The sequence below is a fragment of the Miniopterus schreibersii genome, assembly GCF_964146895.1.
Source record: "Miniopterus schreibersii genome assembly, chromosome: 2".
In the NCBI taxonomy this organism is placed as follows: domain Eukaryota; kingdom Metazoa; phylum Chordata; class Mammalia; order Chiroptera; family Miniopteridae; genus Miniopterus; species Miniopterus schreibersii.
The window spans coordinates 7,242,600-7,256,813 of NC_138102.1; the positions used below are offsets into that span (position 1 = coordinate 7,242,600).

The 14,214-nt window shown below is 46.2% G+C and overlaps 1 protein-coding gene across 9 annotated transcripts in view; it reads left to right on the forward strand.

The window, feature by feature from the left end:
* STOX2 (storkhead box 2) overlaps positions 1-14,214 on the forward strand; it is a gene marked incomplete at its 3' end in the record, with an annotated part of 178,495 nt that overhangs the window by 139,612 nt on the left and 24,669 nt on the right. The window contains exon 1 of one of the 9 annotated variants that reach the window (XM_081128764.1): positions 5,335-5,371. The exons of the other annotated variants lie outside the window; for them this stretch is intronic. Coding sequence (XP_080984890.1) covers positions 5,347-5,371 — 25 coding nt within the window. The 5' untranslated portion in view covers positions 5,335-5,346. Of the gene's footprint in view, positions 1-5,334; positions 5,372-14,214 lie in introns of those variants that run through there. 9 annotated transcript variants of the gene reach the window in all.

Sequence of the window (14,214 nt, forward strand, 5' to 3'; positions counted from 1 at the left end):
CTCCCCCTTGCCCACCTTTGGGGCCCGCCTCAACTGCGCATCCTTCCTGAAGTGCTGGCCAGTGTCCCCCACGTTTCCTCACCCTCTCTCGTATAACCCTCTTTTTTTGTTCTCTTGGTACTCTTTCCCTCGAATGACTCACAGAGTGACTCAGATACTGATGCAGAACTGAGGACAGATGCTGTGACTGCCTCATCTTTATTCTGACCTCAGCAGCAAGCAGCGTGTCTTACACGTTGTATCTAGTATATGTTTGTTGACTTGAACTACTTTGAATTAGGGTAGGTTTGGTATTGGGACAGATTAAGATTATTTTTCCTCCCCTATTGCTACATTTTTGCAAAGGGGAGAGAGTCTTGGCATCACAGACTTCTGCGAGGTGATGGGGGCAGAGAAGCCCCTGGGGGAAGCAACATCTGACCACATAGTCAACACGAGCTGCCATAAGCTTATAAATACTTGTTTTTGGAGAACACGGGGTTCATGTAGGGGTATAATGCTTCTTAGGGAGGAGATTAACTAATGCCAAGTGAAGTTCATTTGCAAATATAAGGTGGGTCATTTTCTTATCCATTAAAGACTGTTCTTAATCTGCTGTCAGGCCGCCCTTCTTGCCTCCTCTCCCTCAACTCCCCAGTATGAACCGTCTGCCCCAGGCAGGCCCAGCTCATGTTTCCTCAACCCCTTTCCCATCAATACCCCCATACCTTGGTTCATTCTTTCTTTGTCCAAGTCATTCACTCACTCATTCATTCACTTGACACATATTCATTTAGTGCCTACCACTGGCTGGGCGCTTTTCAGGAATACATCCGTAAACACAAAGCACAAAAATCCCTCTCTCCATGGAGCTCATGGTCTACCCTGTGGTATGCCCTTTCTCTTTTCTCTCACCTCTCCAGATTCTAGGTTAACTTTGCCTTTCCCTTGAAGCCACTCCTCCCTGTTTCAGCTCAGGTTCTTTCTCCTGAATTCTTAGGGGTGCCTGTTACCTGTTCCTCCCTGTTCACAAGCACTGTCTTGTATTCTTTGCACTATTTCTGTGTGAGTACCTTAGCTCCTCAATTGCATTATAAGCTTCATGAGAGTAGAGACTGTGTCATTGGTTCATGTTAAAGTTTGCGTGTAACAATGTACATGTTCTGCATTATCTCAACTGTCTTACGCATTTGCAATTGGGCTCCCAGTGAATATTTTTAATTGATTTAAGGGTTTTTATTGCTCTCTGCTGTATCAAGTACAGTAGCTCTAAGATTGGGCTACAGCATTAGTACTGAAAACATTTTTTTAAGACCCTGAATGACTGTGTCACTGTGTGTTGCTGCTACTTAACCTTGTGCCCGGGGACCAGCCAAGTGCCAAGCACAGCCTCTGCCCACAGCTCACCAACTGAGCACACCACCTCTGCAATATTCTCTATGATGTTTGTAAATCTATCATGTTTGTAACACTGAAGCTGTTATTCAGAGGAGCAAGAGGCACCAGGGAGAGGAGGAGGACTGCTGATTACGGCTGTCGTTGATTCTTGAGCTCCTCTGTCCATCGCAGACTGCTCCCTGAAACAGCAGTGTCTTTCTCACCTTCATTTCTGTGTTGCGCTAATAGGTATCCATCAGAAAAGTCATCTTGCTGTTGGTAAGACCGCAACACCAGCTTATGGTTATGGTTTTGACTGGTCAATTATACTCATTTACATGATCACTTAGCCGTAGTCTGTGGCTTGAGGCTGGAGGGCAGGAGAACTGGGCAAACTGCCACTAAAGGGACAGAGCCTGGGAACCTAACCTCACTGGCCTCACGTGCTGACAGAGTGAATGGGTTTCAATTTAAATGTCAAAATTGAGCTACAGGTTTTAAAAAATTGTTTCTAGTGGTTATTTACTGTAATAGTCAAGAAGCAGTATGGATGGTAGTTAAAAGCACAGACTCTGGCCCTGGCCAGGTGGCTCAGTTGGTTGAAGCATCTTCCCATCCACCAAAAGGTTGTAGGTTCAATTCCTGGTCAAGGCACATACCTAGGTTGTGGCAGGAGACAGCCGATATATGTCTCTCCCCCCCCCCCCTTCTCTCGCAAGTCAATAAACATATCCTCGGGTGAAGATTTAAAAAATAGAAAGTACAGACTCTGGGGCCTCCTGCCTCAGACACTTAACAGTTGTGGGAGCTTGAGGAAGGCAGTGACCTCTTTTTTAAATGGGGGTAATAATGAATGGTACTTACCTTATTGGGTCCTTGTAAAATTTAGATGAGTTTCGGTATATGTGTGTGGTAGGTCTATAAATAGACAGAAGCGCCGTGTTCGTTTATTAGAAAGTTCGAATATATTTTCTTTGTATTTTTTCCATCCCTTTTGTATGAGTGTTTGCTGTTTTCCTTTATCCACTTATTTAACCTTTCCTGTATCATAGAGGAAACTTGAGTTTTTAGCTATCAAGAAGTGGTCCAATGACTTAGAGCTTCCCCAGAGGTTCTTACTTTGCCAGAGCCAAAGATACCTCTGTTCAGATGCTCATCTCTGATCCGTTTGTTACATAGCGACGTCGCCGCATTCCTAGGGTGCAGGTGTTTGGTGGGCATACTCTCTGACCTGGCGGCCATCAGGCAGTGCCCGGCAGGAATGGACTGAGTGAGGTGGCTTTAGGTGGATTTATAACTAACGACACAACCAAGCTCCAATAGAGTCGAGTGAAGCTGAGCTGCCGGGGTAGGGGCCTAGTGCTGGGCCGTGGGCTCAGTCTACAGGATGGATGGGAACCTAGACAGCACAGCAGAAGAGAGACAATCATACGGAAGGGAGAGTCAAGAACAAACCATTTCTGAAAAAACATACAAGGTTTTATTGGTGAGGTGTTTTTTTTTAAGTGCACAGGTGAGACCTGAGTTCACAGCAGTTCACATGAAGAAGTCTGGGGGTTGACAGTGTGATGCAATAGCCAATAACCCACTGTGGTCTTAGACGGTGTGAAAGAGAGTCCAGAACCAGGGAGGGGGCAGGGCCGTGGGTGGAGCTCAGCTGGAAGATAGCCGGTTCTTCATACCACATTTGAAGAGAGAAATCGATATACCAGAGAGGGAGCCAACAGGGCAAAGGATCTGAAAGTGTCAGAGTTGCAGGAGCTGACGAAGCATTATTTAATAACGTTGAGACCAAATGTGCCGTCAGTTGATCAATGAATGGACGTAGAGAGTGCGTGCTGCTTCCTTCTAAGTGTCCCATCTGTGTGCAACTAGAGGAGATGACTTGGACCGTAGGGACTGGGCTATTATTTGTAGGTATCGCAGGCAGAAGGGGGTTGTGCATTTTCTCAGCTTTCCGAGAGTGGAGTGGGACTCACTGTGTAGGGTTACACAGGAGGGTGTGCACTGGCTTGGATGACACCAGAGCTCTGTGGGAGGAGGGGCCTGAAGACAGGCCCGGTGCCAGCAGTTAGGGGAGGGTACGATCTGGTGGGATTCTAGCTTGGGGGAGGCTTGGGACAGTCTTACTGAGACGGCTGCTACGTTTTTGCTCTTCCCAGCTCTGGCTGTGCCCTGCACTTTGCATTCATCGTAACTTAGCTACTGTGTTCGTGAGGCTGTGGGAGAACTGGCTGTACAAATATCAGCTGCTACCCAAATCTGTTTAGCTTCTGAGTACCGGTTAATTTACCGCTCTCTCTTTGGTTCCCGAATGGAGACAGTGAGAGGCGCCTCCTTTGGTGTTATTTCGTTTGGGGGAGTTTGGGCAGTGTTATTACTAACACACCAGAATTCATTTCTTTCTGGGTTAATCTTTTCCTCTCGGACTCCATTTTTCTCTGGTTTTAATGTGACTGCTGATATTTCTGTCGTTACCTCCTCTCTCCCAACTCCCACCCCCCTTTTCCTCCTGAGGTGTTTGGGTTATTTCTTGTGCTCCGCATAGAGGCACATCGTTTTCTCTGTGTCCTGCCTCGAGAAGTGCCTTGTGTGTGTGTGTAAATACAGTATGCACACGTGTATATGCAGGAGTTGTTCGGTGTGGAGCAAATAATGAGAGCGCTGAGGTACAAACAGTGCAGCGAAGGGGCGTTTCTACACAGATGTATGATGGATTTATTTTTATTTTTTGCCTTACTGATCTTAAACATAGAATTTTTTTAAAGGCAGATGAAGCAGCGATATAAAAAAGCCCTGTGACTCGTGCCCCCGTGGGCTTCAGGGTGCCGTGAGCTCAGGGAGCGTCCGCGAGCAGCTCCTGACATAGTGACCTCATTCCCGCGCTCCCCTCGGCGCGGGGCCGAAGTGGCGGGGCTGCCCGAGCCTGCCGGCTGTGCGGGCGGCTGCCATAGACCCAGGCTTGCAAGGACTTGCACGCAACTGGAATTCATGACAAATGGCTCACTGCAGCTAAACTTTGAGCCAGTGCACAGTAGAGCCGCCTGGCACACACGGGAGGGAGAGTCGTCCTTCATTACAATGAAAAGCCAGGCTTGAGAGAGAGAGAGAGAGAGAGAATGTGTTAGGTCTATCATTACAGACTGGTGAGTATATGACGCTAGAGCAATTTTAATGTGTGTTTTTTCCCTTCAAGCTTCCGGAGGTATGTGCCCTTTTCCCTGTTTTAATGATTAGAAAAATAAGAGTCGGTGCGAATAATGCATGCGAGGGGACCTGGGCCCCTTGGAGCGGAGGACATGCCCCATGCAGCCCTGGGCCTGGGGTGCATTCCCAGCCCCGTGTCCCCGCAGCGCACAGACAAAGGAGCCTGCACACACCAGAGGCCGGAGCTTTTCTTGGAGCGATGACTCATTCCAGTTCACAAAGGATTCTGGGCAGGGTAGTGAGAAGTCAGGTTGGCTGATCCATCCGGATGACTTCACTTTGCAGAGAGCCAGGCAGAAGAGGAGTGACACTGCAGATTCCCCAGGCTCTGCAGTGGGATGCTGGCTCGGCGCAGGGGCTGTGATCTGTGGGCTCGGCATGGGACAGACTCCCGCCGTGCCATGCAAATAGGATAAAAGGATGGTACAGAGGATTTTATTCCCTAAAACTGTCACCAGCCAAGTCCATGCACACAGTCTGTTGAAGGTGCTTTTGAACTGAACCGGTACCCTATCTCCAGCCCTGAATTGTAAGAAGAGCTGAGAGTCCTGGAACTCATTTTTTAAAAGTAGACCTACGCAGGTAAAGTACCAGCTTCCTGTCGTGCTCCACGTGCCCCCAGCAGCCAATCTGAAATGCTCATTTCGGATGTTATTACTCGCAAGTTTACTGTTTCTTCTTATTCCAGATTCTAGGACGTCCGTTTCTGTCACTGGCTCCTTCTTGCGCCTGGATGCAAACCCCTAGCATGCGCCAGGCTTTAGCGCCAAAGCTACCTGGGGGATGGAGCCAGTCCAGAAAGGGTCAGGTAGGTTGCCCCTGCTTTTCTTTCAAGAGTTGTCGTGTGCGAAGAAATACGGTAAAATGCCTACAGCCCCTTTGAGGAGGGTGCACTGTCCTCTGAGAAGTGGTCTCGCTGCTATAATCTCCCGCACCCTCAGTCTGGAGCAGTCCAAATGCCCCCTGTAGGCCGCCCTCCAGATGCAGCCTCTCCAGCCAGCGTGGTGCTTCCCAGAGGGACACCTCAGAACTGGGAAGTCAGGCAGCTGTGGGATGTTCACAGAGGAAATCATCAAACTGCTTCAGATTCCCATCAGCTGTAGTATCTCTTCCCTCCTCTGATGGGAGGCATTTCGTAAATATTATTGGAAATGTTTTCTTCTCCATTAATCTAGCCTCTGAAATGCGCTGTGTGATTTGGCCTGTGAACCTGCTCACAATGTACTAAAATCCAGGAATGCCTGATTTATCTGCTCAGGACTGTTTCCGACGTTACTGCCATCGCATCGAGGCTGCTGTTTAACCCCTAAGAAAGCGGGGGTATTTCATCCATGTCTGCCGGAGGGTTCAGATTGCAGCAGCGCTGTTTTCTTACAACATCCATGGGCTTTTCACACAAAAGCTTTTTAATGAATTTTATTTCAATTTTTTTGAATAGTGAGATGCCAAAGTGCGGCCCTCACAAGTAGATTGCAGGCTCTGTTTCCGAAGTGAAACTTGGCCCATCTAGAAGCATGGTGTTACCACCCCATCAAATTTATAGCTTTGGCACTTTTTTATTAAAGACATTTCTGAGAGCGTTAAAGCCCTTACGTACTTTGCAATAATAATGAGAACACTGGAACATGATGCAGAGTGTGTATCGCTGGGCTCCCAGAGCATCTCTTCCTCTTCGCTCCCATCTCATCCCCTAACCACCCTCCCGTGGGAGGAGGGGAAGCAGCGTCCTTCCTCGGCGGCGGCGATGGCTCTTCCTCGGGCACCGCACTTGGCGTCTTCACAGCAAAGCTGAGGATGTGGGCTCCATTTCCAAGGATGTGTGGTCAGGAAAAATACAAGCATAATATGTTGAGAATATAATTATATCATGGCCCCACCCCGACCAATTCTACTCATCCTCAAGGACCCTATTCAAAGTCTCCTTCCCACACAAAGTAGTCCTTCCCTGGTTACTCCCAACTGGAGGTCCTTTTTTAGCCCTCTGATAGCGTTAATTTCTCTTTATTTGTATATATATACAGGGTGTCCCCCCAAAAGTATACATACTTTAACAGCTCAATTGGTGTTTCTTTTCAGATTTAACCCATTGGAATTAATAATTATTCAAAGTGTGTATGCATATTTTGGGGACCACATATATATATATGTGTGTATATATACATATACATATACCTATATGTATAATTACATATTAATAAATTTTTATGATGGAATTAACTTGCTGGTCACTCATGTATTTTCTTGTTATGTGTCTTCTGAGGGCATTTAAAACAGTGATTCGAACACAGTACAATTGCTTCTCTTCTCACCCATTTATATCCTGTTTCCCCACCCAAGTTGAAGCTCACTGAAGGCAGGGGTCACGATTTATGCCTTTCCCTACATTTCACATCTCCTCGAGTTCCCGAGTTCCCTACGCACGGGAAGCCCTCAGTAACTAGTTGATCAGGAGGAGAGGCGGTTTGAAAAGTGTTTCTTTGTAAGAAAGGGTGAGAGTGACCTGTGTTGTTCATTGTAAAAGCCTCCGTGGGGCAGCTGCGCGCGTCCCCGTGGGCAGGCGCGTGCTTGCCCCCGAGACGGGCTCGCGGGCGGCGCCTCTGCCGCTGGTAGAGGGTTGTCAGCGCTGTCAGGGACACGCTGCGGCCAGCCCTCAGCCGTGGACCTTCGTCATGGCTTCCCGAGTCAGGAGGGATCGTACTGGGCAGGCCATGCCCGAGTACGGAGTGTGGTAATTCCCAAACCGTGTGGGAGATGCCGTATTTAATCCTGCCGGACGTTTTCCTTGGACGCGAGGACCCAGGTGACTGCGACACCCAGGTGCTGTCCGAGCTGCTCGGCTCCAGGTGCGCTGGTCCTCAGTACTGACGGCACTTACCTAAGTGCTGAGTTGCCCTTTTCCTTTTTAGGGGGGAGATTGGTCCAGCCAAAATTTCCAAAGAGACCGACGTTCTTTGATTTTTTTGATACTCTTGTGACTCTTTACTCGTGTTTCCCCATCTCCTAGTGCCCTTCTCTCTCCAAAGTCCTCACGTGATGCATGTTTCTCATTTGCTTTAAGACCCCTTTCTACCGGCCCGGTAATACATCCCAAATGCTGTATGTTTATATGTCTTATAAATATTAACTTTTCTGCCTCCCGGTCAAAATATTCCATTCATTCTGTGCACGTGCTCACAGAGAAGAATCAGGAGGTGAGCAGTCTGACTGAACTAATTAATTGTAACGTAAGGAAGACCTTTGGCCTCTTGGCCCTCCCACAGATGTCTCTGTTTTTTTAAAAAACAGGTTTCTTTTTAGGACCAGATGACTTTTCTATTGGTAGAAATTCAAGCACCATAAAAGAGTATATTGAATAAATTCAGATAGCCTTGGGGAAGACAGTTTTCTTTTTTTTTAAAAATATATCTTTATTGATTTCAGAGAGAGGAAAGGAGAGGGAGAGAGAGACAGAAACATCAATGATGACAGAGTCATTGATCAAGCCCACAACCCGGGCCTGTGCCCTGACCGGGAATCGAACCCTGATCTCCTGGATCCTAGGTCGACGCTCAACCGCTGAGCCACGCCCGGCCGGGCTTTTTTTTTTTTTTTTTTAAAGGGGAAGACAGTTTTCAATACTAACTACCATTTATTAAATATTTATTAGGTCTCAGGGACAGTGCCAGCACTCCCATCCATTATGCCATTTAATCCCCTCAGTGACTCTGTGATGTAAACATTACTATGGACACTTTATAAAAGAAGAAATTAAGACTCAAAAAAAATTAAATAATTTACCACAATTCACACAACGCCTGAGGAGCGGGAGTGGGCTCTGAACCTAAGGTTGTGATGGCAAAGTTCATGGCCTCTGCCGTAGTCTCGGGTGCCGAACTTTGGAGAGAAAGGTTGCTTGTAGGTACAGTTAGTCGGGAGTTTTCTCTGTGTGTCTGCTCTGCCCTCTGTGCCGTTTCATCCCTGTACACAGCGTGTGGCTCTTTTGTAACCACGTCCATGGCAGTCAGAAGGGGTGGGGGGCGTTCAGTTGTTGGGGAGTCAGTAGCACCATTCAGCGTGGTTTTGTGTTCATTTGGGACCCACTGACATACACATGTCCCAACTGTACTCAGTTAGGCCTTCTTCTATCACAGTTGCGTTTTACATAAATCAGTCCCAGTTAAGTTATGATTCCTAAACTGATGAAGCAAAGGACACAATTTTGAAAACCAGCTATGGTGACTGTAACTTAGAAAGGGGACAGAAATGACCCTGGAGATCCTAGACTGATTCGTTAAACTGTAGTTGAGAGATACCATCCATGGGAATCGGAGCATCTAATGTCTCTCGCGTTAGGCTGGGTTCTGATATCCGGGGGGGATGGAAGAGAGGTAAAATCGGAGCTTAGGTTCCATTCTGCACGGCGTCCTTTTAATAAAGTAAAGGAAGACACTGCGTTTCACAGGGACTCGTTAGCCAGCGCCTTACAGAATGGTGTGATACCAGAGAGATCTTATTAATTGTTGTCAGCGGGGACTGGTGTTTCATCATGATTTTATCCTTGGTGGTAAATGGCTTTAACTCAGCCCTGGATGAGGGACTGGAGAGCGAGGTGCCAGCTGGTGATGGGAAACATCTTGGCAGTTGGCAAGGTCTTCCTTGCCTCGTCTCTGTGCATAGTACCTGATTATTCAACAGAGAGAGAGGAAGGAGAAGAGAGGAACACTGTGAGAGAGGAACACTGATGTGAGAGTGAAACATCGATCAGTTGCCTCCTGTGTGCACCCGACCTGGGGTCAAGCCCAAACCTAGGTATGTGCCCTGACTGGGAATCGAACCTGCAACCTTTTGGTGCGCGGGATGACACTCCACCCAACTGAGCCACCGGCCAGGGCTGAAGCATGTAACTTTTAAACTACAAATCTATTGCAGTAGCAGAATGGTCCAAAGGTGTCAGCTGGTCATGATTAGAGAAGGGATCAGTCACCATCCTAGTGGTGGCGGCATCGGCTTCCTGGCTAAGGGGGCCTCACCCATCAGTGCCCATTGCCTGCCCTTCTCTACCTGAGCCTCCACTTTTTCTCACTTGTCTGTCTCTGCTCATCTTATGACAGCTGTTTATCAGGGGTCAAGTCACAGTAGCAAGAGCAGTGGTTAACGTGACGAGTGGAAACTCATAGACTGGGGGAGATGATGGGTTTCTTTTGCAAACCAAGGAGCCGACTGATTTGTCGTCTCAGCTGGCTGCCTTAGACACCTCTCTGTGTTAGACAGAAAGATTCAGGCGATGTGGTAGACATAACCTGTAGGGGAGAGGGGTGGGGGTGTGTGTGGGGGGGGTGGGGGGGTGCGCACAACCTATGCCATCTCTCTGGCTCTTGCTCAGACCTACTCTCATTAGAAGTTTCTTAGTAAGTCAGAGCTGACACCGGACATCATTGACTTCAGTATTACTTACATTGTCCTTCGAATTAAAATAATTTATTCAAATAATAGCTTAGGAATTGGATCTTCTTTAAGAGACCCATCAAGGGTTGAAATAAAACGTTCACAAACTTTAGAGAAGCTCTTAAAAAATTTCTGAATGTCCTGAAATTCCTTTTTATGTCCGCTGTCCCTCCACTGACTTTTGCAATGAGGGCCCCGCCTTAAATTTCTGAGATCAGTGGCATTTAAACCAAACACACCATAAATGGGTAAAAGTGCCTTCTTTCAGTGGCAGTTTTCTTTTAAATTTCAAATACAAACATTGGAAAGCCAAGTACAGTCATTTGGTTTCACAGGAGAGCTGCTTAGAACGTAGCGGCCTGTGGGCTCTGGGCGCTGCGCGCTCTGCCCTGAAAGGGTGTTGCCGCCTGCGAGGGCGCAGAGGAAGGGAACGTGTTTTCTTTAGAACAACTTTTAAAAAAATTATCGTAGTAGGCCGTCTGTTAAAAGAACCGAACGACATTTATACATAAAATTGGGGTTAATAAATTGAACTAAATTGTAAAACACAAGATTTGTCTGATGCTTGGCATCAGAGAACTTGTTTACTTAACCTCGGAGAGCTTAGGATTTCCCCAAGCCCAGGGGTATTTAAGGTAAAACTTGGCCCATTAGTAGTTCTGTGACTGGCTTGTTGAAAGGAATAGGGTTGTATTGTTGCTGTGCGCCTGCACATTTTACAAGCAAGTTGGACCATTTTTATGAGTCACAGCATCTACTGCATGTGGTAATTTTATTGGCATCTATAATTTTAACTTTAGTGTTAATTCTGGCAGTTCAGGGAACAAAAACAGGCTCACTTTGGTCGCGAGGAACAAAGCTGAACAAGACTTTGAGTTAGAAAGTGCAAATTATGAAGCCTTATTAAAAGGGAAAAATTAATAGCCCCATATTTTGTTATTCTTTTTAAAATTCAAGCCTACTTCCTCAGATTGGATAAGCATTAAAATCGTGTCTCCAGCAAGATGGAAATGCAGCTAGACGGGAGTCCTGTGTTGTGTTTCTGTGCCTGAATTCTGCTGCCTCGATGTGGAATCTGAGCATTTGAGAGCCTGAAGGAATGTTTGAAGTCGTTTCACCCAAGCTGTCGTCTCAGATGAGGAGCCAGACGCAGAGTGGTCATTGTACGTGGTTGTGAGAGACGGGGCACTTTCACAGCATCTCCTGAGTGCCTATTCATATGGGGAACTTCCCAATTACAAATCAGTGCAGTTTCAGATATGTACTTGCAAGTATAGTTAGGTTGCTTTGGTTCATGAACTTCCTTAGAGTCAAAGGTAACTGTTCAATCCAGAGGACAGGATAAATTGACATTTGTGATGAAAAATAGTACTGAGAAAGAAACAGGAATGCTGGTGCTTGAAAAAAATGATTATTTAAAGAAGGCTAGCCCTGGCCAGTGTGGCTTAGTGGTTAGAGCATCGGCCCACACACTGAAGGGTCAAGGGTTGAATTATTGGTCAAGGGCACATACCTGGGCTGCATGTTCCAGCCCCGGTCCAGGCATGTGCAGGAGGCAACCAGTTGATGTGTCTCTCTCACATCGATGTTTCTCTCTCTCTCCTCCCTCCCCCTTCCCTTCCACTCTCTCTAAAATCAATGGAGAAAATATCCTTGGGTGAAGATTAACAAAAAATAAAAATATTAAGAAGGCTAAAGTGGAAGATGGACTTTGGGGTACTTCAAGGTTGTGATTTATTATGTTGTGGTTCCTTATACATTAGTACGAAGATGGGCACTTTAGATGGAAGAAGATAGATTTAAGTTTGCTTTTTGAGTAGGTGTCTTTTGGAGAGCTATGGGTATCTTTTGGGAGGGGATGCATGGAGGTTGTCCTGAAAGTCACATCCTAGGAGTCTTGTTGTCCTCCCTTGTATGTAAAGATTGAGTACCGAGAACTCAATGACCGAAAAAGAAAATGGCATTCATAAAGGACAGGGCTTTATTACTGTATGGTTTGTAGAGTTTCCCTACCCCCAAATAGAACCAAGATAGGGACAGTTCTGGAGCTTGAGTACCTAAAGGTATTGGGTATGTAATAGGCACTCAGATGTATTTCTTGAAAGGATGAATTATATGAGAGATAATTTTTTGAAATAATTCCAGCTAAAGTATCTGGCCAAAAGTTGGACAGGAGAAGAGGGAGGGGTTTAAATAGTAAACATGTATGTGAGTGAGGAAGCTATGAGTTGGTAACGAGCTGTAGACAGTGAAAGACAGAGAAGTCAACGTACGCCTGATTCCCGCCGGTCGTCCAGACCCTTCTTGTCAGTTGCCTGGGTGATTGTCATGGTCACTGGTTTGCTCCCCACAGTTGCACAGAGTGATTTTCTAACACAACTATGTCATGCGATTCCTCTGTATAAATACATGTAATGGTTCCTCATCAGCATCAAAAATAAGATCAAAGCCTTCTGGTCAACCAGGGTCTAGCTTCTAGGATAAGACTGAAGCCTTCTGGTCAACCAGGGTCTGGCTTCTAGGATAAGACTGAAGCCTTCTGGTCAACCAGGATCTGGCTTCTAGGATAAGACTGAATGAAGCCTTCTGGTCAACCAGGGTCTAGCTTCTAGGATAAGACTGAAGCCTTCTGATCAACCAGGATCTGGCTTCTAGGATAAGACTGAAGCCTTCTGGTCAACCAGGATCTGGCTTCTAGGATAAGACTGAATGAAGCCTTCTGGTCAACCAGGGTCTGGCTTCTAGGATAAGACTGAAGCCTTCTGGTCAACCAGGATCTGGCCTCTGCTTTTCTCTCCATCTCACCACCGGCCTGCCCCAGTGGTGCCAGTTTGCCCAGCCCCCCCTCCTTCCCCGGGGCTCGGCATGCTGCTCTGTGCTCCGCACGTGTTTTCTCTCACCTCCCATGGTCTCCATCCTTACCACTGGGCAAACTCCTCTCGGTCCTCATGCCTCTCAGCTAAGTGGCACCCTAGAGGAAAGCAATATCCAAGTATTCACTGAGGTATTTTGCATTTGAGGTTAAATGCCCTTATAAGCAGAGATGTGTACTTACCGTGGTAACATCTTCATGTCTTCTCACATTTTAAATTCACTTACTGGAAATTTATGGAACGCTTACTCTGTCCAAGGCACCGTGCTTGGTTTTATCTGAATCATCCTGGATTTGACGAATGTTCCCCGAGGACTGTACCTAAATGGATGTTTGTAAGAAAATAAAGCTGAAATACAACCTATTTACCCCTTCTTGTTAGAGCAGTCGGACAGAATTACTGCAGTTGAGAAAGAATTTGTTAGCCTACAAAGTAGCTATAAGCTTTTAGATGAGTTGTCTTTACGAATGTGTCAGAACTAATTCTGACAGTAGGAAACTTTATAAATTATAGACAAGCAGCAATTCATAGTTTATGCAAAATGTGGTAGTTTCTGATGACCAAGAGCGTTTTAGCAGTATCAGAGCCCCTTGTTTTCTTTGAGTGTGAATGTGGCCCAGTTGGAAGAATTTTCTGGTACTATATTTTAACAATGACTAGTTGACTCATTAAGCAAGTCTGATAAAAGATCCACAGAAAATTGTGGTAAACTTGAATTATGTGTTGTGTTGTTTGAAAGATACCTATGATTTCTTTAGTACAGATCTTAAATGCATGTCCTAAACCATTCCTTAGCATATATTAGTTTTCTATTTTAACTGCTATATTTGGGGGAATTATTATTAGTAATAAGGGGAGTCTTAGAAATTGCATGTAAATTAGGTATAGTTGGTCTTTTATTAATTTTTGTTTGTTTTTTAGGTATTGAGCAAATATATGAATACAGTCATAGTCCTTTAAATACCCTGAGAAATTTCTTGGGTTATAATGTTATAAATGGATATTCATTCATTCAACAAACTTTTATGGGGTGTCTGATGTAAGCTCTGCATTACTCTACACACTGGGAAAGTGGTGGGAACGTGGCTCATGTTTCCTGCTGTCCAGGAGCTTATATTCTTGTGGGTGAGACAGACAGTACACCAGGACACACACACGTGCACACACGCACACACGCACCCACCCACTCTCAGGGAGTGAAGACAGCAGCTTGGTGAGAGTCTGGTACCAGTTCCAGTGTGTGTGGTTTTTCTACACCTCCGAGCGATTTTCAGACACCAGGTGGGGAGCTGTGGGGAAGGTCCCAGCGGACAGCTGACAGTCCGATCTTTTAGGTGCAGTTGGCAGTCACTGT